This window comes from Bos taurus, chromosome 16 (genome assembly GCF_002263795.3).
Source record: "Bos taurus isolate L1 Dominette 01449 registration number 42190680 breed Hereford chromosome 16, ARS-UCD2.0, whole genome shotgun sequence".
NCBI lineage: Eukaryota > Metazoa > Chordata > Mammalia > Artiodactyla > Bovidae > Bos > Bos taurus.
This window is the reverse complement of record NC_037343.1, coordinates 66,936,922-66,963,063: the sequence shown is the minus strand read 5'-3', so window position 1 is coordinate 66,963,063 and position 26,142 is coordinate 66,936,922. Positions and strand designations below refer to the sequence as shown.

The window sequence follows — 26,142 nt, the reverse complement described above, 5'->3', positions numbered from 1 at the left end:
AGAATCTTCCATGTGGTGGCTGGCTGGTTCCCTAACTCCTCATTTAGATCCCAAGGTATCTGTGGGGCCAAAACTGACATACAAAGTTATTCAGGAGAGTAGCCCCAATCTGAGAGCATAAAAGACTCTTTCTGTGACTCAGCTCTACACAGGCAGAGAAATCACCAGGTTCTATTAGTTTTTAAAACATTTTTATTTTTAATATAAACTCCTGATGACAATTAAAAAAGAGAACTACCTCTATAACACATTTTTTCTGGATTTCTTTAAGATGAGAGTTTGAAACTATTATCTATTTCATTTGAAAGTTAAAGATTTAAGCATTTCAAATTAGGGAAATTCATTTTTGTTGACTGAAATAGAACTGAAACCTAATTAAGAAGCAAATCCACAAATGCTTTCTTATCAGAGAAAACACAAAGACTTAAAAATCATTTAACAAGGAAAACTATGAAAAATGACATTATCTCCTTGTTTCCCTCCCTGTTTCTGATTTATGTTATTGAAAGTATTTGCTTTCTGCATAAAGCTTCATGTTCTTTTTCACCTCATGTTCCCCAAGAGTTTGAACCCGAGGTGAATTCACAATTTTGTGATTATGACATCAACCTGTTGCTATGGGAATGTCTGTGATTTAACAAACAGAATCATAACAATAGTGCTTTGTACTATTTAGCATTTTTCATCTGAAGATTAAAGAGTATTTTGCAAACAGCATCTCAATAATCCTAGCAACCTCCCCTCTCAGGGTGTTTGTGGGGATTTTTCTTTCTCATAGACTGGAAAAACTGAGAGAAACAGGAGCGGGACACTCTGCAGAGATAGCCACTGTCAGCATCTGAGCCTGGACCAGGGCCCAAGGGCATTTTCACCAGGGACAAGCAGCACATTATTATTATTTTATTACAGAATCACAGAGGCAGAACCTTTATGTCACAAACAGGGGCAGATCATTTCTATACTTGACATAAACATCTACCACGCATGATAAAGCCGACCACAAAATACATTTGTCTTTAAATCACAAATGGTATTCAATTGTAAGCTTTAACACGAGTCTTTATTTGAGCACTTTATAGAAAAGTAATCTGCAGAATCTAGGAAACTTCCTAATTGTGAGAGCCTAAGCAAAGTGAACTGAAATCAGAGAAGCTATTTTAAACATGAACTGAGTATTCCTGGACAATTTTCTACAGGAAACAATCCTAAACTAACAAAGAGAATGTTCAGCTGGATTAGCAGAGGAGAAGTTTTCCTGCTTTGATTTTCACGGTTCTATAATCCACACCAGATGTCAAATGCTGAAATTCAGAGTGCAGCATGTTGAACTGCCGTCTCTAGTGAGACCATAAACACATTTTATGGGGCTGCTAAGTCACACACCAAAACAAATTTTTAACAAATTATTTTTATCCAAAAGAGAGAGCAATACTAAGTGAATCAGACATGAACATACTTAAGAAATGTACCTTTGAACCATTTAACTTGAGGTGGAGGAACACCAGAGGTTTTACATTCCATAACTGTTGTATCTCCCAGGGCAACCAAGAGCTCACTCTGAACTACAATCAACTTCGGGGCTTCTGAAAACAACAAACATGCAAACAGTTAAAGCCTAGCACAATGCCACGTGCACCTTGTTTATGTTTACTAAATGAAGCCATTAAAAAAAACAATCATTATTTATGTGCCTGTGGCCATCTCAGTATTTATAATAAATAGAAATAAACTCTTCTAATGTATATGCACAATGATGTGTGTGATAAAAGATCATCTATAAAAACCAAAAGAATATCAGGCAAAAATAATTCTGCTAAAACAGAGTCCAAAAATTTAGGATATTAATTGATGCACATTTTCTCTGAGATACACATTTTGAAATGTGCACAACTGATGCATATTTCAATTAATTGATGTGCATTTTCTATGTGACTTTAAGGATATTCATGTCTTATCTACAGAGACAGTTGTTCTTTAAGGTTAAACTTTTTTTGGAGTTCCTCTCTGTAGCTCAGATGGTAAAGAATCTGCCCACAATGGGGGAAACCTAGGTTTAATCCTTGGGTTGGGAAGGTCCCCTGGAAAAGGAAATGGCAACCCACTCCAGTATTCTTGCCTAGAGAATTCCATGGACAGAAGAGCTTGGGGAGCTATAGTCTATGGGATCAAAGAGAGTAAGGACATGACTGAGTGACTAATGCTTACTTAAGGCTAAACTTCGCACCTATAAAAAGCAGTCTCCCACTTTTGAGTCTGTTTTCCCCTTTGATGTTAAATGCAGACATCCTCTAAGTTTCTTTCCTTAGCTGTCTTTAATTCACCCCTTTGCCTAATGCTTCCATTTACGCACCCATTTTTTTAAATGAATTGAACATTTTAGGTCTTTCCAACTTCAACTGAGGTAGTTTTAAACAAAGCCAAGAGTTAACTTCTCAAAGATCATGTTACTACCTGGCTAGAAAACTTCAGTGATTGCATTTCATAATTTCCTAGTCTGGCTTTCGAAACTCATATTGGTTCATTGCTTTTTCTTGAATTTCACCCCCTTTACACTTTCTGACTTGCCACGGGTATGGAGCCACACTTGTTTCAAAACATGCTCTATTTTCTCCATCTTCCTACTTTTGCTAAAGTTGTTTCCTCTGCCTGACACCCTTTGTCACAACTCTTTAAATCCCACTCAGTCTTCTAGACTGAGCTTAAATCCTGTCTCCTTTGAGAAATGCTTGCAAATTCCCCGTCTGGAATTATTACTCTTCCCTCTGCCAGCCTCCCACGTTAGTGTTTATGTGTCTTCCTTATTATATTTCTTTATGTATATCTACTTTCATTATTCACACTCTTGAAAAATAAGGGCCTCATAATGTACTTTTTTTAAAAAAATTTTACACTCCATAATCTCTAGCATAGCATTTTACATACTTTGAGTGATTAATAAGTTAAATAAATGGGTGGAATATTTTGGTTTCTTTGTGAATGAACCAAAATTCACTTCTGCAATGCAAATCCTATTCCCAACTGTCTGGTCTCTCTCCACATGGGTGTTCTGTGATTGATTTTCATTGTCATCTCTAAATCTAAGGCCATTTTCCCTTCAAAAACTTATTCACCACCTGCCTTTCTAATTTCTACAAATGAAACCACTCTTCCCAGGCTTTTAGGTGAGTATTTAACTTTTGTTACCTCCCTCATCTATACATACCCTCTATAATTCTCAGTCTTTATTATGACTCTTTTATACTCCTTCCTCTCCACATACTATACTATGAACCATGGTAAATAAAAATGAGAGAAAGAGTGAATTTCTAGTCACTAATTATTTACAATTTACAAACTGAGATTGAGTATGTAATGCCCATGTCCTTTCTCTGTCTAAGAAACATCAAATTAAAAGAAATATTCTATTATATATTATTAGAATATATGATTATGTATTATATAGATTAGATTACATTTACATGTTAGAATGTATATATTCTAATATATTATGTGATATTATAGAATAGTTGTCATGATATTATTTATTATTATAAGAAAAATAAAATATTTATCTTCAATAAATATTTGAGTTTGGAGAGGAAAAACTGAAGATGAAAAGCAAAAATAATATCTAGATAGTGACAGGAATGTTATAAATATTTAATTATAATATAAATGTTATAAACAATTTCATATATATGCATTTATGTATGAATATATAAATTCAAACATATATGGACGTAAGTGGAAAATGTAAAACAAAAGTTGAGGTAAACTAGGAAAAATATAGAATCTGTTGATTTGTAAGTAAAATATTACAAAGTACAGATCAACCATGGAAGGACAGAACTCTATGGGCAATCAGAAACTCTTCCATAATCTGGAATCTTCCTTGATTTCTGTTGACTAATGAAGCTATTCATTTCCTGAACTTTTAACTTAAATTAGTTAAAATATTTGCTTTAATCAGTGTGTGAGACAAAAAAAAATTATACAACTGGATATGACTCATTCCAATATTAATTTGCATTTTTACATTACTTGATATGATATTCATCCTATTTGAACTGGCTTTTAAACTGATTATACTTGCCAATGTATCTGAGGGTAGAAGTCTGTTTATCCATTCCAGCTGAATTACTTGCCAGGCAACCATAGATCCCTGCATCTTTGGGAACTGCATTTTTGATAAATAAGTTACCTTCTGAGGTCATCCTATACCTATAGACAAAAAGAAAATAAAATTGAAAATAGTAATAGGATCAAGGAACTATAGCAACTTCCTTCAAGTATCTTCAAATACTTTAGAGTTATGCCTTTGGTGCTGATTGCAAAAACAATTAATAGCATCACTATATAAGAAGAAACATCGTAATAGTAACAATATATGTGTGTGTGTTAAGTCGCTTCAGTCGTGTCCGACTTTTTGCGACCCCATGGACTGTAGCCCGGCCAGGCTCCTCTCTCCATGGGATTCTCCAGGCAAGAATACTGTAGTGGTTGCCATTTCCTTCTCCAGAATAATAACAATAGGTTCCATATATCTAGTAATTGGCATGTGCCAAGGCTGATCTAGCACCTTTACATTTATTCATGTTTTAAATGTTCCTAACAATCCGATGCAGAGAAGGCAATGGCACCCCGCTCCAGTACTCTTGCCTGGAAAATCCCTTGGACGGAGGAGCCTGGAAGGCTGCAGTCCATGGGGTCGCTGAGGGTCGGACACAACTGAGCGACTTCACTTTCACTTTTCCCTTTCATACATTGGAGAAGGAAATGGCAACCCACTCCAGTGTTCTTGCCTGGAGAATCCCAGGGACGGGGGAGCCTGGTGGGCTGCCGTCTACGGGGTCACACAGAGTCGGACACGACTGAAGTGACTTAGCAGCAGCAGCAACAATCCAATGAGTTAGATATTACTATTCTATCTGTTATACAGATGAGTAAAGAGGTTATACAAATTGCCCCAAGTCAGTGTCAGTAAAGGGAAGAAGCGAAGTTTGCACCCAGGCAATCTTGCTCTGTGTGAACTTCTAAGCTAAACAGTTCCTCAAAATGAAAACCTGAGAGATGCAATGCCTCATGTCTCAAGTGAGTCCCTGAAGAGACCAGGAATAGAATTTGGCTCACAGCTAAGATCGTCTTCTCATGACAAACCCAGAGTAATGGGAGCCTGATGGCTGGAAACTTCACTGTTTATGTCCCAAGTGTTTATTACTTTCTTTGAGCATGAGAGGATTCATTTTCTTTTAAAAGCATCCAGCAGAATAAAATACTACAATTAGAAATGTAGTATGAGAGGCAACGGTGAACATGAGTTATGAAGAAAGTCTGCATACACTTTAATTAGAGCTACTGTTCCATCCTTTGCTTCTGCCTCTCTCTCCTGTCAAATCCCAGGACCAAGCCTTTAGTGGATGGGTTAAATGCACATCAATTTACCCACAGAAAGTTTATTATCCCCATTCCAATTATTCATGGGCTTCCGAGGTGGTGCTAGTGGTAAAGAACGTGCCTGCCAATACAGGAGACGTAGGAGATGCCAGTTCAATTCCTGGGTCAGGAAGATCCCCTGGAGGAAGGGCATGGCAAACCACTCCAGTATTCCTGCCTAAAGAATCCCATGGGCAGAGGATCCTGGAGGGTTACAATCCATAGGGTCACAGAGTGTCAGACACAACCGAAGTGACTTAGCACACGATTATTCATGGTAAATCAACTGTTACAGTGTTCTGTTTACAAAGCAAAGTAAGGAAATACTCAGTTCTAGCTGTTGAATTCAACACTCAAGAACCTCAGACTCTAGACATCCATCATTTATTACTTTATGGACATTTCCTGGCCTATTGAGAAAATCTAAAGCTGCAGATTTGTGTCAAACTTCCCTTAACCCCAGAGATTTAGTCAGATTAGTTCTGACCAGAAATTTCATCAACTCCTCTTACTCAGTAAAAACAAAGAACATGATACAAACCCAGTACCTGTGTGAACCCATGATAAACACATCATTCATGGTCCAGGCGATCTTTGGTTTGGGATAACCTGTTGCAGAACACATGATGGAGACCTCAGATCCAGCTGTGAAGGACTGATTCTTAGGCATCACAGTGACTTTGGGCGGTTCTACAGATAAAAAGAAAACACACAGCGTGAAATGCCAATGATGTCAGGAGCTTCCTCTATTAGCAGATTTGCAGACTTATCACTACCACACCTTTACTTTATAACATTTTTTTATTTTGCACTTCCAGGAATTTGTTTATATACAATAACAAAAAAGCTGCAGTTACTCAGCAGACGTACTCCCCAAGGCGGGCAAGGAATGCAGACCCTGTCTTCTAGCTTTTGGCAGTTGTATGAGACCAGGGTCTGCTCTCCTCGCTTCCCCAGAGTCCCTCTTCTTCATGAAAGACTGATGCAGGCTGGGGCTGGGACCCCAAAGCTTGACTCTGTACCACAGGCCTGGGGAGGACCGTAGAGGGCTTCATCTCCAGTCATTCATCCCAAGGTCGTGTAGCTCAGCCCAGCCCTGTCAGCCCACTGGAGCAGCAGCCTGATCCTACTCCCAGATCTTGGAGGCATGAGGGTGGGCAAGGCCTTGCCTTCAGAGCATGGCGAGGGCCTGGCACACTCTCCTTTGAGGGCACATCAGGAGTCTGGGTCTGAGGTCAATGACAGGAAGAGGCCTCCACTTTCCTGCTCCCTGAATGCAAGGAGGAGAGCAGCAGAATTAGGACAGTGATATGAGGTCCTGGGGCGGGGATTCCTCCGTCCATTCTCTAGCCAGGTGGTCCTCATGGCCTGGTGGCGGGTGTCCATGACCTTGGCGACATCAGCCACAGGGAGGCTGCTGGGTAGGGGTGGTATTCAGCACCTCCACCTTAATAGTTCCGAGGCCAAGAGTTTCCTCTTGTGGTTGTAGGAGAAGGTGGAGTCCAACACAGAGGGAAGGGGCAAATGGACTTGGATCACCAGGTAGAAGTCTCCTTTTGAAAGGCAGCAGGTCCCTATTGTCATTCTGAGTGCACGTGGAGCAGCACCACACTTCGAGGTTCTCCCTAACCACGCGCTAGACCACGTGGGCCATCAGGTCCTGGAGCACTGCCGGATGATGATGAAAGAAATGTTCACATACTGAGGGATGGCAAAGTCATTCTGGCTTATACATGATCTGGCTTGAACTTTATGCTAGTCAGAGCAGCCTGTTGATGGATTATCAAACGTGCATTGTACACCTGCTTTAACCATTAAAGAATGGATTTAAAAAATTAAAATGGAGTAACCGGTTCAAGCATTCAAAATGGAGACAGGTGGCCGCTGTGGATGTGGTTTCAGACAAGCTCCTGCATCACCAAGAACCTGAATCTTCTTAGCTGCATCAGACTCAAGGACACCAACAGCTGTTCTCAAAACATCTACTAGCAGTTGCCAGCTGCAACCTTATGGTCTCAAGGTCTCCCCTTGTAACTATGCAACCATCTCGCTCCCCAAACAATCCTTGCTTAATAAGCATCCCTACTTCTTGCCAGTTTCAATCCTAATCTTGACAAACAACTTATGCAACACTGCGGTTTTTGCCTATATAAGCCTCTCTCATTTTGTACAATGATAATAATATTCTTGAATCTGTGTCTCCAAGGCCACTGTCCTCAGTTTGACTTGAATAAAACTCTCTTCTTTTCCTATTATAGACTGTTTACTGATTATCTGCATCAGCCATGAAGATGCACCAAGGTACACGGTCAGGCCCATGTGCCCTGTGAAGAGCAGCTCCTGCTTGGCAACCCTTGGGAAGGTCCTTCTTGAGACCCACTGTGCCCAGGATGCTCTAGTGGTTAGAAACAATGACACAGAAGTGGTCCACCTCCAGCTTCTGGTGGCCCTTTATCTCAAAGTGAATGGGAATATATACTTGAATATATATACCTGAAGGACTGGATGAACCACCTGATGATACTCACATTCTCTACTACCTGACCATGTTGACCTAGCAGGCAGGTAGGTGACCATGGCCACAGTGATGACCATGAAGCAGAGCAGGCAGTATAAAGGTGATCCTGGCTTAGAACTTGGCCCATGCAGCTCAGCTGCACAAGCAGCAACAGCAGTAGCAGCGTGCAGTCAGCCACAGCAAGAGCTCCATGGCCAAGCCGGAACTGGGACCACACATGTACGATGGTGCCCTTGAAGCCTCGATGACACTGGCCTTAGGCTTCCTACCCCCAACCCGGGCTCTGGCTGGGAAGGAGCTCTTAGGGTACTCTCCATCAGGGATCTGGCCCCATCAGTGCAGGAGAGATACCAAAAGCAACGAAAGCATGACAGGTAAATTGCTTTTGAGAGTAAAATGAATCTGATCCAAATGTTTCAGTCTCCACTGGTTACCACGGGGACCCTTGCTACTCTGCTCCAACTAGCTGACCACTGGCTTCCACCTGTTTGTCTGGAACTTCAATATAAACCTGTTTTCAGGTAAGGTCTCCAGACAGAGCCTTTTGCCTCTTTCTATATAGTGAACACAGGTTGAGAACCAAACTTGTCCTGACAGCAGCCTGCTTTGTTTGAATTGTTCTTTCCCTTTTTAATAAATTTTTTATAAATTTTGCTGAGGTTGAGGCCATGTCTTTAATATTATTCCATATTCCAGTATACTCCACAATATTTAACATCCCTTTGACATTGTCCAGTGACTTGTAAATAACAGAGACTTAAAACCATTGAGGGAACACAGGTCATTCCTAAACTCTAACTTGGTTCTGAGAATTGTTATGCCTGCCAACCTCTCAAGATCCAGCTATATTGATCATCTGCCTCATGCCCATGGATTCACAACAGCTCAACTTAACAGAAAATATCCATTATTCAAAGTGCATATTATATTTTACTTCTGTGGCAGAAAAAAAAACCTTCAAAAATGAAACATTAAATCAGAAATTTATTATCTAAAAGAATACAAGAATTCTCTGGGGTAACTGGGATGCTGATAAGGCTGGTCTAATCAATTACATGTTTTACATCTATACTACTTCAGAGTAAGAATTAATCATCAACAAAGGTATCATCAAAGAAATATTTAATGATTGCCTTTCTCTTTAAAGCCCGCTTATTTTTTTTACATTTTATTGAAGTATAATTGACTTAAATATTATATTAATTTCAGGTGTATAGCATGATTATTTTTATAGTTAAGCACCACACAAAATTGTTATATTACTAAATTCCCTTTGCTGTACATTATATCCCTGTGACTTATTTGTTTTATAAATGGTAGTTTAAATAATTTACTTTGTGTAAATATGCCCCACTCAATAAGATAAAAATAAATTCATTTGCATGATGTCTGAAATAGATGTCATGAGTATTAACAAAAATAAATTAATTCAATAATATGCTTTTTGCACAATTATTATGTTCCAAGCTCTGTGCTAACTTACAGGGATATACTGATGAGCCAAACAGACAGGGTGTGAGTTTTTCACTTAACCAGGTTTTTACTACAAATGAATTTGAGAGTTCAGTTCATCAGTTAGATCTGGATATATTTGTGGTGTATCTTCATAATAAGTTGGTCTGCAAATTGTGGTTTGGCTTCACTAAGAAACGCTAGCCTGAGGAATCCCTATACATTTGAAAGAGATACAAATGGTGCCACTGGGCAGCTATACCATGGAACAAACCTAATTAGTGCCTAATTGCTAGCAGCTTCTAATCACTCACTCCCCTTTTTTTTTCCTGTTTATATTGGGTTTTTCAAATAATTTTGTCTTTGAAGTTAATGCTTAAGGGTTTTTCCGGCCAGCAGACTTGGTTGCTAGCTAATACTATTCTATGGTTTCCTCTTAGTCAACAGAGGGCTGGAGAAATGTGTGAGGTCAAGGGCAGACTAGCCATAGCCAGTAAGTCCAAACTGTGACTCCATCTGGAGTCCATCAATTCTGAAATGCTGGACTACCACACATGTTGTGGGAGAGCTGCAGACAATCTTCAGGGGAAGAAGTGGAAAAAAACGAACACTTGTTTCTCTGTGGAATTTTTTGAATACCCACATTTACTCCCACCTTCCCCAAATAAAAGGTTTCTCATATCTACCTCATTTTGACATAGGATTGCTGCAAAGATTCAGCAGCTCCTGGGATTTTTGGCTAAACACGATGCCTTCCAGTGAACTCTGCCAGAACTGGCTTGGCATCTGTCCCAGCAAGAATCCCACTGGTAGGCTCTGTAGTTCAGATATCAAAGTGAAAATAAATGTCAGTTACCCAAACCAGGATGTAGTGAGCTAAGAGGTCATATCTCCAATAAAGCCTGGATATAGGGTGCTGTTCAGGGTCATGAAGTAAGTCTGTGTGCAACATACAGATGGGATGACATCATCCCACAGAAGGTGAGAAATTTACCACTGCCCTGGAAAGAATATTTCTGCTGACAATAAGAAAATCAGAAAGAATATGAACAACCATAGGCAAGCATAACTGCATTTTGACCAAATAACTGTTGAATAAAAATGATCAGAATGATTCAGCTTTTACTTAATCAGGTTGAATATCCATCTATATCTATATCCAGGTTTTATTGGAGAAATGACCTCTTAGCTCTACATCTTGCTTTGGGTAACTGACATTTATTTTCACTTTGATATACAAACTACAGAGCCCATCAGTGGGATTCTTGCTAGGAGAGATTGGCATCTCTCAACATAATCATTTCAACTGTTAGATTTTTTTTTTTAATTCCTAGGGGAAAAAAGCTCATCTTGTTTTAATAAGATAGTTCTCGTGAAGTAAGAAGAAGTTAAATTCCATCAAAATCCAGAGTCCACTTTTAGGCTTTGAGGAGAAGTAATCCATTCTTGGTTGGTTTTCAACCTCATTTCAATACCACAGTCACTGCCATTATCATCACCACCACTACGACCAGCCATCAGCACCATCATCCTAAATAACAGCCTACTGCTCATTAGCCAAAGTGATGGGAATATGGCACCCTGTTAGGTAACAAGGCATTAATTCATTCTTTATATTTTAACCACAGCAAAAGAGAAATATGAAAGTTTTCATAATTCCCCACCAATGATTTTAAAATGTTAAACATAGATTAGGATACTAAGAATGAAAAATACTACTCTAAGACCTAGGCAAAATGCATCTTATATAAGAAGAGCATGAAAACAGCCATGACCCCAACTGCAAAGACCAAGGAAGATAAAATCTCAACAAAGTCTTAAAAATCTCCAGCATCATCTTCATACACAGGACGCAAATTTCCTGTTACTGGTAATTGGGTCTGATTTGTTGATGTTATGCCTCTGGTAGGAATTATCAGAGACAACACTTAAGGCCTTTCTCTTCAAGGTGGTTTAATCAGACATTGGTAATGATTTGAATTACTGAAACAATAATTTAACATATTTTCCACCACTGGTATATTTAGAGTCCTTTCACAAAACAAATATTTACTGAGTACCTACTATGTTTCTGACACTCGGTGACCTCAAAGATCTCACAGAATATTGTACACGAAAGTGTATTGTATACAATTAGGGACTTAGTCTCTTTCTAGTAGTCAGTTCACCGAAACAGGAAGGAGGGCAGAAGTTACTGAGCGCCTATGTGCCAAGTATCTAACTCCAGACCAGCATTTGTTTTCCTCAGTAACCCTGTGAAGCACTACTGTCAGTTCACAGGTAAAAAAAAATAACTAAGACTCAAAATGGTTAAATAGTCCATGGTTTCAAAGTCAAACATGGTGTCTAGTCAAAGCTATGGTCTTTCCAGTAGTCATGATGTATGGATGTGAGAGTTGGACTATAAAGAAAAGCTGAGCACTGAAGAATTGATGCTTTTGAACTGCAGTGTTGGAGAAGACTCTTGAAAGTCCCTTGGAGTGCAAGGAGATCCAACCAGTCCATCCTAAAGGAGATCAGTCCTGAATGTTCATTGGGAAGGACTGATCCTGAAGCTGAAACTCCAATCCTTAGGCCACCTGATGCAAAGAACTGACTCACTGGAAGAGACCCTGATGCTGGGAACAATTGAAGGCAGGAGGAAAAGGGGACGACAGAGGATGAGATGGTTGGATGGCATCACCAACTCGATGGACTTGAGTTTGAGCAAGCTCTGGTAGTTGGTGATGGACAGGGAAGCAGTTCATGGGGTCTCAAAGAGTCAGACACAACTGAGTGAATGAAATGAACTGAACTGAATCCATGGCATCTGACGTATACTTTAATGGAGATAATAAAGGTATCTTAACTCATAGGGTTATTGTGGAATTAATATATTGAATACATGAAAAGTGAAAGTGTTAGTGTCTCAGTCATGTCCAACTCTTTGCAACCCCATGGACTGAAGCCCGCCAGACTCCTCTGTCCATGGAATTCTTCAGGCAAGAATACTGATGTGGGGAGCCATTCTCTTCTCCAGGGGATCTTCCAAACCTAGGAATCGAACCCAGGTCTCCTGCATTTTAGGCAGATTCTTTACAATCTGAGCCACAGGGGAAGTCCATTGAATACATAAAACACTTTAAAAATTCCTGACAAATAATAGGCTCTCTGTAATTTTTGCTATTATTTATATTCCATTATATGGCAAAGTATGACAAAGAATGATAGAATAAGTACCACAGTATTTAAAATATGTATGTACAAATGTATTATCCAGACATTTACACATGAAACTTGATCAGAAATCTTCGGTTTACATATAGTATTCCAGTAATAGATAATACTTTTCATATGTTACTTGATTCCTCTGAAATTTGAGATGCTTCCATATATTCAAAATATATTAGAAATTTCAATAAAAATAGACAAATTTAGTTTTACTGATGAAAAAAGACTAATACCTATGCCACCTGGCACATGCTAAAAAAGAGTTATGATGATGTAATGAGCATATGGTTCTGATAATATCAATTTCAATCTTAGTGAAGTAATTCTGGTCATTAGGGACTTACTTCATCAATCAGCTTGAGAAATATTTCCTTTTTTATTGCAAAATTCTCTCCAGTGACATGGTCTAATTAGTGACAGATATCTGCCCTTTCTTGACACCACAGAAGACGAATACTCCTCGTGTTCATACAGACACAGGAGGAGGAAAGAAGGCTTTTCTGGCCCTTTGAGTTCCATGCGGCAGCACACGATTGTGGAGGAAACGTCAGCTCTGCAGTGACTATGCTCAAATTTCACCAGGATGCCTATGTTGAGCTTCAAAAATCTTCCTCATAAAGGAGCAGTCAGTGGAGTCAACAGAAGATTTTTTTCTCTTCCCAGATAAAAAGGAAGAGAGTCTGTTTTTGTTTTTGTTTGTTTTGTTTTACTTAATCTTTAAGCCACTCTGTGCAGCATGTGCAATCTTATTTTCCCAACCAGGGATCGAACCCACACCTCTTGCACTGGAAGTGTGGAGTCTTAACCACTGGACCACCAGGGATGTCCCTACTCTGTTTTAAACAAAATTTAAAACCCATGACATATAAATAAATACCACTCCACTTTTTCTAATTTTTATTCCTAACCCTGACAAGTAAAAAGCATTTGGAAATATAGTGGCCACTGTGACACCTTAGAAGTGATCAATTGTTTTAGCCTATCATAAAATTTTGCAAAACTCACATGATAGAATTCTTAAGTTAGGGTGACCTAGAGTAAACAATACCTTAATGATAACATCTCTATAAATTTTTTCACCAGATAATTATCAGATTTTGGTTTTGTAAGCAATCGTATGCTTGCGTGTACTGTAACAGGAAAAGAAAGTACCTATATAATGAAGTCTAAAATTGTTGATGTGATTCAAATAATCCATTGAAGTTAATATGGAAACATCAAAGATAAGGTTGGTGACCCCAATGGAGTCTATTATTGTTATTCTGAAGTCCATTCAGCAGTTGAGGAGTATACATCTATTGGGTACAATTGTGTTTTTCTCTCTGTACAAAGCATTATGATTTAAAAAAAAAAGGCAGTAAGTATTTCATAGTGCATATAATATGGTTAGGGGAAAACAAAATTTCACGATACATGAAATTTATCATGACTTTAAGCGCAGAATTGCGTAGCAAAAAAATAAAAGTTCTACAGAATACCTGTTAAAAAGAGATTAACAACATTCAGAAAGGAGGGCTTAGCATTTCATCATAGGTAGGATGTGTGTGGACTCCAGGAGATGGTAAGGGACAGGGAAGCCTGGTATGCTGCAGAGCATGGGGTCTGCAAAGAGTCAGACACGACTTGGCGACTGAACAACCACAGGATACAGGTAGGGAGCGTGAAAGTCAAAGCGCTCTGTGAGCTAAGCCATGGAGCTAGAATGAGAACGAGGTAACCTGGAGGCAGTCAGGACATGCCTGTGACTCGAGTATGAGAAGTGGAATTGAGGGAAATTACATAGTGGTGGAAAGTGAGAGGGCGGGGGCTGGAGTTGAAATGTGTATGTGTGTGTCTGTGTGCACTCAGCTGTGTGCGTGTCTGCGTGTGCATGTGTGCTCAGCTATGTCCAACTCTCTGTGACACCCCCATGGACTGTAGCCCACCAGATGCACTAGGACACAGGGACTCACTGAAGGTACAACGAACATGGAGCGTGACAGAAAACATTCAGTGACCAGAAAAACGCAGTTCTAGGGCCTTCCCTGGTGGTTCAGTGGCTAAGACTTCACTTCCCGATGCAGGGGGTGAGGGTTCGATCCCTGGTCAGAGAGCTAAGATCCCATGTCTTGCGGCCAAAATCCCAGAACATAAAAACTACAGAAGCCAATATTGTAACAAATTCAACAGACTTAAAAAATTGAAAAAAACAAAACCTCAGTTCTGGAAACTTGAAGACAGGATAAGAGTAGTACCTATCTATCTTTTTGAGAAATTCTATACAACGAAAAATTCGAGTCTCATACATAACCACCAAAAATTATCTGCCTGATACTAATCTGACATGAAATATAGCAGCATCAGTAATATTCTATGGGTAAAAGCTAATAGATTATCTACTTGTCATCAATAATTAGAAGTGAACCCTCAAAAAGCAAGTTCAAGTATTCAGCTACCCAGATTAAGGAAATGTGAATAAAAGAAAAGGCATATGAATATCTAATTCTTTTAGGGTAAACAGTTTTCATATATTGAAAGGAAACATTTTTATTTTTTTCTTCGCCATACATGGTTTTATGTGAATAAAGGGTGAAGATAAAATACTGAAAGTATTATTAAAAGAAAGTTAGCTTGTGGAAGACTCCAGAGTGTAAATTTTATTCCAAGGTAATTAGGAAACCACAAAAAGGGTTTGAATAAGATGGACATTTAAATTAATATTTAGGGGAAACACACCTGATGGTACTATGGAGTAGAGTGGGGCAACAAAATCAGAAGAAAGGAAGTCCATAAAAAGAGAATTTTTATGGATTTAGTTTAGGCATGTGCATCACAAGTAGGATAAGGATAACGCCAGTGGAGATAACAAAAAAGGTAGTGATATGAGGGGCAGTGAAGAACTGAACTAACCATGCATAGGGTAAGTGAGAGGCACCTTGGCAGAAAAACATCATTACATCTGGGATAATTCCATTTGAACTTGAAATTTCCCATTAGATCATTCACACAGATCCCTATTAGCATTGCCAATCACCCACTGATTCCATCATCAGGCTGTAGAAAATATGTCCTAAATAGATGTCCATAAATTAAAAAGGCATGGGAAATTCAATGTTAAAAACTGACGCATTGTGTTTGTGTGGCCTGGGCAAAAGGAGGGTGAGGGGGGTGGAGAGAGAGAGGCATGATTCCTGAAAATAGATCTCAAGCACCCTACTTCTGGTCTAAAGCTTTCCTTACCCCCAGAGCAAATCAGATTAACAGAATCAACCATGAATAGATTTTTACCTCAATAATTTTTCATGTTCAAAAGAAACAGGATTGTAAAGTTTTAGAAGCTTTTATTTCCCTCCTCCAAAAGGATTTATGCCCCAAATGAACCTAACAGAACAACGGATTATCAATTGTTTACATAGGCATAAAAATTTCATTCTTAAAAAAAAAAAGTATTTCAAGGCTATAAATTGATCTCTGGGATGTAAGATTACCAAACTTCTAAATGTTCCTAACGATAACTTTACGTCATGAGGAATTAAGACTCTGATGAGAAGAAATACACTCCATTAACTAGTTTTTGGTATCGTTTCTTTTCTTACTTGAGGTCTCACAAGAAAAGCTAAGTAAAGATCCTCATTTTAGAGATAATTAAAACCTACATTTAGTCCAACCACTTAATTGTCTTGCATTTCTGAACACATAATAAAACTGTTTTACAACTATTCCCCAGTTTATTTTTCTTTGTGAATAATATATTCCCTTAAAATACTGGCATGACTTAACATCAAGCCATGCTACATGAGAAGTTGGAAGGTAATTAGTATTTAATTACTGAACTCCATTTCCATGGAGTCCTACAGCCTGAAATGTATTTTACAGAATCTATGACCCTTCTAAAAATCGGTATTTACTACAGAAAAAACTAGCTTCAAAAGGTTACATAATGACTCTCACTGAGAGTGCTGAGAACTGTAGTTAGCAGCTGTGTCCTATTCTAAAAGATGCATACCTACCTATACAGCTCATTTATTTAAAACATATTGATATTGTTTGAAAATGTATTATTATTTCAGTTTCTGAGTAGGAAGATAACTCTAGCTAGTTTTAGTGGTAACTAATTTTAAAATGTGAAGTTTTCATAATGAAACTAACACAATGTCTCTAAGAATGATTTAAAGTAGATAGATATGCATGTTCACTCAACTTTTCCTCAATCTTCAATGAGGAGAAACGGCAATGGAATATATATTAAGATTTTTAAGTTTTTTCAGGACTATTAGTCAGCCTGCATAAGTGGCCAGGGATTCTTTTCAAAAAGCAAAGGATGAAAATTTAAAAATAAGAAGTCAGCCAAACAAACAAAACAGACCTGTAGGCAATGAGTCAAGAGTACTGAAATTCCAAAGATATGGAGTCAAATGCAACAGTTTCAAATGAAATCTCATCAATGGAAATATGAAGGCCTGGCTACAACTTTTCCAAAATGGTAGAATTATTGCTGAATGGCAGTAACTCAAACGAATTATGATACTGGTTATTCTACATGGCAGTAGCAACAGGTTTCCTAAATTTCTGCTCTTCCTCTATCTGCCTTTTTTCCTCCAGAAAAACTAGAGTTGTATCCACTATCTACATGCTTATTTAAATTCAAATTTAAAAATTCTAAAGCTCAATCAAATTTCACAAACAGGCTCCTTAGGTGCGCTAGCCATAGTTCAAGTACTCTACTACCACATACAGCTGGTAGCTATTATGTGGGCCAGCACAGATACACAACATTTCCATCATTATAAAAAGTTTTTGTGGACAGTGTTGGACTAGAGAAAAAATATTAAATCTCAAGAGAAGGTCACTAACTCAATGACTTATCAGTAGGTGGGTACAACAGCAGTAAAACACACTGATTTAGCTGAATTCAGGTCAAACAGGTGAAGACTAAATATTGGCACTATATGCTCGATTTGTGAAATATTCCGCACCCATATCCCAGTGTGGTTATGAAATTCAGGGAATAAGACAAAGGCAGGGACTTCCCTGGTGGTCCAGTAACCACTGAGCCAGGTTTGATTCCAGGTCTGTGAAGATCCTACCTGCCATGGAGCAACTAAGCCCACGCACCACAACTGCTGAGATCCTTGAGCCGAAACGAGAAGCTACCACAAGGAGAAGCCCACACAACCACAAGAGGAGCAGCCGCCACTCGCCACGACTAGAGAAAGCCTGTACACAGCAACAAAGACTCAGCACAGCCAAAAGTAAAAAAATAAAATAAAAATAAAAATTTGTAAATAGAAAGGCGATAATTTCAGAGATAAGCAATGATAAATTTAAGTCACATTCTCTTTTAATGACAAAAATCTTCATGGCATATACATGCATCAAGACTTCTTTAAAATTTACAACTTTTATTTTTCCAATATAAAATACAGGAATATGTAAATGTACCAAATGTTTGCTGACTTGATACCCATTTTAGATAATTCCTAATGTAAAATTATTACACATTATCCTTAATTCCATTTAATACTATATTTTTTCTTTCCTTAACAACAACCACAAGAAATCATGAATTCGGGAGCTTCTTCAGATGATTAGCCAAAACAGATTAAGATAATAAATATGATTCATAAGAAAGAAAGAATTTTTAATTTAGTTTTTTCTTAGAAAATCTTCAACTAAATGATAATTAGCATTGCCTGTGGCATTGCCTTTTCTTTAGTGGGTCTTTATAACAATTTCCCCCAGTCACAAAATTTCCAAAGTAAAGAGGAAGGCCAAATTTAGACATATCAATATAGTCTCATTTAACTTGTGTGGGGGGGAGAGGCAAATCATAATTACCGTTATTACTTTTTAGAATCTAGAAGGATACTATTAAAGCTTTATATATACTTACTGTACTTAGAACTCCTAATTCAGAATAAAGTATGGCAAGAATACCTTTTGACTATCAAAAGTTTATTCAGACAATAGAATATTCTTCAGTGTTAAAAAGAAATGAGCAATCAAGCTATGAAAAGACATGCAGGAATTTTAGTGAAAGGAGCCAGTCACTAATGGCTACCTACTGAATGATTCCAAATATACGACATTTTGAAAAGGCAAAAGTATAGAGATCGTAAAAAGACAAGTAGTTTCAAGGGGTTGAGGAGCTGGGAGAAACAGATGAACAGGCAGAGCAGAGAGGATATTTAAGGCAGTTAAAATACTCTGCATGGTTACTGTAATGATGAATACATATTACTAAACATTTGCCAAACCCACAGAGTGTACAACACCAGAAGTGAACACTAATGTAAATTATGGACTCTGGATGACTATGGTGTGTTAACCCAGGTTCATCACTTGTTAAAATGTTCCTTCTACTCTGGTGGGGGATGTTCATAATGGGGGAGGTCATGCATGTGTGGGGGCATGGAGCATCTGGGAAATTTCTGTACCTTCCTTCTAATTTTGCTGTGAAGCTAAAATTGCTCTGAAAAAAAAAAAAGGCTTTTAAAAAATGTGGTTACCCATTTTACAAAAAAGGGATTATTTTACAAATTATCACGCAACAGTCAGAATCAAAAGCATATGAAAGTGGAGCTACATAGCATTTTTCTTGAAGGGAAAAAATTTAAAATCTGGCAATTCATTTATTTTGCTAGACAAATGCATTTGCTACCTTACTTATCTTATCAGGAAAGCAACTCACAATGGGATTGGAAGAACATTTGGTCTCCAGAGTCCAATTTGAGTCACAACCTCCCATCCTTCCAGCTGTCACTTCCTGACTCCCACATTTCCCTTCACCAAGTTCATCATGGCCTCAACTCCTTTGAACCTTCTTTTTTTATTTCAATCTATCAGACCATGCCTTTAACCCTCTCTTCTTTCTTGATCTGGCCTAAACTCCACAGAGCATCACTACACACTACAAACACTTTTCTCAATTACTTTGTCTTTTGCTGAACCAAATCACAAAACCCCAAAACCTAAATAATTCTTCTATGTGTATACTGAAAAGATGATTGAAGATGACAGGAAAAAGAAAAACCGCACCATCATGGGAAAACAACTACCTATTCAGCCTTGCCTTTACTCTCAGCAAGCCCATATTTCTGTGTCCTCATTCTTCCATGGAATTGTGCATGTAGTGTTCATCTAGAAAGGCTTTCATGACTTCTACCTAACAAATACTGACTCATATCCCAGTAGATACTTCAGACACCATCTCCTGAATGAAACCTTTCTCAAACTCCACTCATTACTGAGACAGTATGCAAGGATCCAGTATGCAAGAATGCAGTTCCTATCCACATGGGTAATAAATATTTTTGAAATTTACTTATAACCTTTCTTCTACTTTGAACTTACTAAAGGGAAGGATGTCATTTTCTTTTCATTTATATTCTTGGCAGGGAGCGGAATGACTAGCACAAATTTTCAGTGAATACAAGAATGAATGAATGGACAAGAGAGATACTTTTTAGTATTTTTAGTCAAGGCACTTTGTATGTTTCAGTATTGATTTCATCATTTGGGAAAAAATATACCTAACACAAGAGAAGACTCTACACATGGAAATCACCAGATGGTCAACACCGAAATCAGACTGATTATATTCTTTGCAGCCAAAGATGGAGAAGCTCTATACAGTCAGCAAAAACAAGACTGGGAGCTGACTGTGGCTCAGATCATGAACTCCTTATAGCCAAATTCAACTTTAAATTGAAGAAAGTAGGGAATACCACTAGTCCATTCAGGTATCAGATCAGATCAGTCACTTAGTCGTGTCCGACTATTTGCGACCCCATGAATCGCAGCACGCCAGGCCTTCCTGTCCATCACCAACTCCCGGAGTTCACTCAGACTCATGTCCATCGAGTCAGTGATGCCATCCAGCCATCTCATCCTCTGTCGTCCCCTTCTCCTCCTGCCCCCAATCCCTCCCAGCATCAGAGTCTTTTCCAATGAGTCAACTCTTCACATGAGGTGGCCAAAGTACTGGAGTTTCAGCTTTAGCATCAGTCCTTCCAAAGAAATCCCAGGGCTGATCTCCTTCAGAATGGACTGGTTGGATCTCCTTGCAGTCCAAGGGACTCTCAAGAGTCTTCTCCAACACCACACCTCAAAAGCATCAATTCTTCAGCGCTCAGCCTTCTTCACAGTCCAACTCTCACATCCATACATGACCACAGGAAAAACCATAGCCTTGACTAGACAAGCCTTTGTTGGCAAAGTAATGTCTCTGCTTTTGAATATGCTATCTAGGTTGGTCATAACTTTCCTTCCAAGGAGTAAGCGTTTTTTAATTTCATGGCTGCAGTCATCATCTGCAGTGATTTTAGAGCCCAGAAAAATAAAGTCTGACACTGTTTCCACTGTTTCCCTATCTATTTCCCATGAAGTGACGGGATCGGATGCCATGATCTTCGTTTTCTGAATGTTGAGCTTTAAGCCAACTTTTTCCTCTCCTCTTTCACTTTCATCAAGAGGCTTTTGAGTTCCTCTTCACTTTCTGCCATAAGGGTGGTGTCATCTGCATATCTGAGGTTATTGATATTTCTCCCGGCAATCTTGATTCCAGCTTGTGCTTCTTCCAGCCCAGCGTTTCTCATGATGTACTCTGCATAGAAGTTAAATAAGCAGGGTGACAATATACAGCCTTGACGTACTCCTTTTCCTATTTGGAACCAGTCTGTTGTTCCATGTCCAGTTCTAACTGTTGCTTCCTGACCTGCATACAAATTTCTCAAGAGGCAGATCAGGTGGTCTGGTATTCCCATCTCTTTCAGAATTTTCCACTGTTTATTGTGATCCACACAAAGTCTTTGGCATAGTCAATAAAATTCCTTATGATTATACAGGGGAAGTGAGAAATAGATTTAAGGGACTAGATCTGATAGAGTGCCTGATGAACTATGGACAGAGGTTCGTGACATTGCAGAGGAGAAAGGAATCAAGACCATTCCCATGGAAAAGAAATGCAAAAAAGCAAAATGGCTGTCTGGGGAGGCCTTACAAATAGCTGTGAAAAGAAGAGAAGTGAAAAGCAAAGGAGAAAAGGAAAGACATAAGCATCTGAATGCAGGGTTCCAAAGAATAGCAAGGAGAGATAAGAAAGTCTTCCTCAGCAATCAACGCAAAGAAACAGAGGAAAACAACAGAATGGGAAAGACTAGAGATCTCTTCAAGAAAATTAGAGATACCAAGGGAACATTTCACACAAAGATGGGCTGGATAAAGGACAGAAATGGTATGGACCTTACAGAAGCAGAAGATATTAAGAAGAGGTGGCAAGAATACACAGAAGAACTGTACAAAAAGGATCTTCACGACCCAGATAATCACAATGGTGTGATTACTCACCTAGAGCCAGACATCCTGGAATGTGAAGTCAAGTGGGCCTTAGAAAGCATCACTACGAACAAAGCTAGTGGAGGTGATGGAATTCCAGTTGAGCTGTTTCAAATCCTGGAAGATGATGCTGTGAAAGTGCTGCAATCAATATGCCAGCAAATTTGGAAAACTCAGCAGTGGCCACAGGACTGGAAAAGGTCAGCTTTAATTCCAATCCCAAAGAAAGGCAATGCCAAAGAATGCTCAAACGACCACACAATTGCACTCATCTCACACGCTAGTAAAATAATGCTCAAAATTCTCCAAGCCAGGCTTCAGCAATATGTGAAGTGTGGACTTCCAGATGTTCAAGCTGGTTTTAGAAAAGACAGAGAAACCAGAGATCAAATTGCCAACATCCGCTGGATCATGGAAAAAGGAACAGAGTTCCAGAAAAACATCTATTTCTGCTTTATTGACTATGCCAAAGCCTTTGACTGTGTGGATCACAATCAACTGTGGAAAATTCTTCAAGAGATGAGAATACCAGACCACCTTACCTGCTTCATGAGAAACCTATATGCAGGTCAGGAAGCAACAGTTAGAACTGGACATGGAACAACAGACTGGTTCCAAATAGGAAAAGGAGTATGTCAAGGCTGTATATTGTCACCCTGCTTATTTAACTTCTATGCAGAGTACATCATGAGAAACGCTGGGCTGGAAGAAGCACAAGCTGGAATCAAGATTGCCGGGAGAAATATCAATAACCTCAGATATGCAGATGACACCACCCTTATGGCAGAAAGTGAAGAGGAACTCAGAAGCCTCTTGATGAAAGTGAAAGGAGAGGAAAAAGTTGGCTTAAAGCTCAACATTCAGAAAACAAAGATCATGGCATCTGGTCCCATCACTTCATGGGAAGTAGATGGGGAAACAGTGGAAACAGTGTCAGACTTTTATTTTTTTTGAGCTCCAAAATCACTGCAGATGGTGACTGCAGCCATGAAATTAAAAGATGCTTACTCCTTGGAAGGAAAGTTATGACCAACCTAGATAGCATACTCAAAAGCAGAGACATTACTTTGCCAACAAAGGTCCATCTAGTCAAGGCTATGGTTTTTCCAGTGGTCATGTATGCATGTGACATTTGGAGTGTGAAGAAAGCTGAGCGCCAAAGAATTGATGCTTTTGAGGTGTGGTGTTGGAGAAGACTCTTGAGAGTCCCTTGGACTGCAAGGAGATCCAACCAGTCCATCCTAAAGGAGATCAGTCCTGGGTGTTCTTTGGAAGGACTGATGCTAAAGCTGAAACTCCAATACTTTGGTCACCTCATGTGAAGAGTTGACTCATTGGAAAAGGCTCTGATGCTGGGATGGATTGGGGGCAGGAGGAGAAGGGGACGACAGAGGATGAGATGGCTGGATGGCATCACCGACTCAATGGACGTGAGTCTGAGTGAACTCCGGGAGTTGGTGATGGACAGGAAGGCCTGGCGTGCTGCAATTCATGGGGTCGCAAAGAGTCGGACATGACTGAGCAACTGATGGGAAAATTAATAGCATACATGAGGATCCCATCAATATAATAGTGATCAGCTTTGTAGTCACAATAGCCAAACACCCCTAACATATCACACCCTTCTACAGATATGCCTGCAAGTGCTCCCACTTCGTGCATTAGTTCTAATTCCATCTTTATTTACCAAAGCTCCTTCCTCATGTATAAAAATAGCAAGTCATTATGTTTCTCCTGTATTATAAATATCTAAACTTTAGAAACAGAATTTTCCTAGTTTAATTCTTAATTTAGAAATTAACTCAAACATTAATCAATGTTTCAAGGGAATTAGAAACAGAATTTTCTCTTTAGTTGAATTCTTAATGCATAAAATAATTCAAAGAAACATTAATCAATGTTTCAAGGGAATCAGAATCAAATAAAATGTTAGTACATGTTCTGACAAAAGGATTTTTCAGACTTGGCAATAGTTTCTTCACCTAACTAAGCACTCTGCTTCTCGTTCAGTCTTCTCACAGACGTGTGCAATACTACGTGTTCTAGATAACTAATGAGAACAGACTGCGGGGCAAGTCCACCGAACGCTCTGTGATGACCTAAATGTGAAGGAAATCCAAGGAAGAGGAGGTACATGCATACGTGTGGATGACTCATTTTGCTAGACAGCAGAAACAAGCACTGTGAAGCAGCTATACATCAATAAAAAAATTAACATTATGTCAGGCACCAAAGACACAAAACTGAAGAAAACTGGGCCGTGCCCTAATGTAGCTTACAGCCTAGTCATCTTACAGGTTCTCTGCGTGCATACTCACAGTTCTCTCTCCGCTAGGCTGTTCCTTACCAGCCACTCTACCAGAACTTAAGTCAAAAGGGTCACTAAACTGTTTCATTTTTTTAGTTAGATTTAGATTTCCAGCTATTTGTGACTCATGTGCCAACAATTTATAGACACTTTGTATCTTTTCTATTTAAAAAATTTTACTTCAGTACTCAATTTCCTACAGATACTGAAGAATCCTTTTATTTTTAAACTTTCTTCTACCCTCCTGTGCCTTAGGCCTGTTAACTGCACGCACAGGCATTTCTATATATTATGCAGAACAATGGAAATACCCAGTTCAGATCTAGGCTCTGCCATGCGCTGGCTTTATAACCTAGGGCAAACCACTAACTCCGCAGAGGCTCTTCATCTTTATGGGTAAAATACAGATATCAATACAAATACACACAACATGTGAGAGTTAGATGATATAATGTATGTCACAAATTCTCAAACATTTTAAAATGTCTGTAGTTTCATCTGGATAATTTAGTGGATTGAAGTGCTTGCTGATTCATCTGTCCTCTCATCCAACAGTCCCTGCACTGTAAAAGATATTAGCTTCCATCATTTAACCTCCCTGACATCTGGACATCTTTCTAGCTCACTTAAATCCATCAGGTCTGGCTTAATATACATTTTTTTCCCATGGTCTAGTTTTGCTCAAAATTATCATGTCCTTGGTGTAAAACTTCTTTATAATAATTTCTCATATACTTGAAGTATTTGTTAGGTCATCACATCTCTTTTTCTTTTATAATGCAAATAACTAATTCTTTAAACTTCCTTATAACTTCCACTTAAAAACATTTCAGTAAAGTTTCTGTCTTCTAAGTTTTAGAGAAATAGGGTTCTTTCTATCTGCAATTAAAGTGATCTGAGATCCAGAGAAGGAGAAATATCAAATGACATCCCCTATATGTGGACTATAAAAACAAATGATAAAAAGGAACGTACTTTAAAAACAGTCATAGAGTTAGAGAACGAACTTACAGTTGCCAGCAGGTAAGGATGGGGAAAGGGATATTTAGGGAATTGGGGATGGACGTGTACACACTGCTATAATAAAATGGATAACCAAAAAGCACCATATATAGCACCTGGAACTCTGTTCCATGTTACATGGCAGCCTGGAAGGGATGGGAGTTTGGGGAAGAATGGATACATGTATCTGTATGGTTGAGTCCCTTTGCTGTTCACCGGAAACTATCACAACATTGTTAATAATTGGCCAAACCTCAGTACAGATTAAAAAGTTTAAAAAATAACAAATTTTAAAAAGTGGTATAAGATCTATGCAAGATATAGATACCTTGCATGAAAGACAAAAACAATGAAATGCGCAATATTAATTTTTTTTTACATTTTAACTGTATGGACTTGAATCATATTATAACAGAAGTTTGCCCCTAACCATGGAGTCAGTAGAATACATTCATCAGATGAAGTTAATATTAAACTTTTCTCTTCATAAAGTTTACAGTCAGCATAGAAAGAATTAGGAAAACAAATATTTCTATAGGAAAACTACATATTCCTTGGATTTCACTGCAGGAAATACATGATGTAAAATACCCCTAGAATATTTTCCTTCAAATCTTAAAACCTGAAACATCCTCTTTATAAGATCCCTAGTACAGAAATCACCAAAACCTAGTATTTTAAGACAGCATCTTACTCATGTGTGCTGATTCACACTGAGACATCAAAGAATGAAGGAACTGAATAAACTTAACTTTTGACAACCAGTAATGATTTGGAAGTTTTAAGAGAACAATTTATGGCACTAGTATTTAAAGCAGACATATATGTGTCTCAGGTCAACCTCCAAAAATAAAAGCTTAACTAGGAAGATTTCAATGTACTGAAATGTCTAGGAAAACAGATGAACTAATTAAATTCAATTCTT

The 26,142-nt window shown here is 38.5% G+C and overlaps 1 protein-coding gene across 3 annotated transcripts in view; it reads right to left on the bottom strand.

Annotated features, from left to right (window-relative positions):
- The window catches only part of HMCN1 (hemicentin 1), a 540,104-nt gene that overhangs the window by 282,672 nt on the left and 231,290 nt on the right, over window positions 1–26,142 (bottom strand). For all 3 annotated transcript variants that reach the window (XM_010813560.4, XM_024976236.2, NM_001192537.3), the window contains exons 12-14: window positions 5,961–6,102; window positions 4,073–4,200; window positions 1,470–1,583 (exon numbers count right to left, since the gene is read on the bottom strand). In XM_010813560.4, the coding sequence (XP_010811862.2) occupies window positions 1,470–1,583; window positions 4,073–4,200; window positions 5,961–6,102 (384 nt within the window). The remainder of the gene's footprint in view (window positions 1–1,469; window positions 1,584–4,072; window positions 4,201–5,960; window positions 6,103–26,142) is intronic.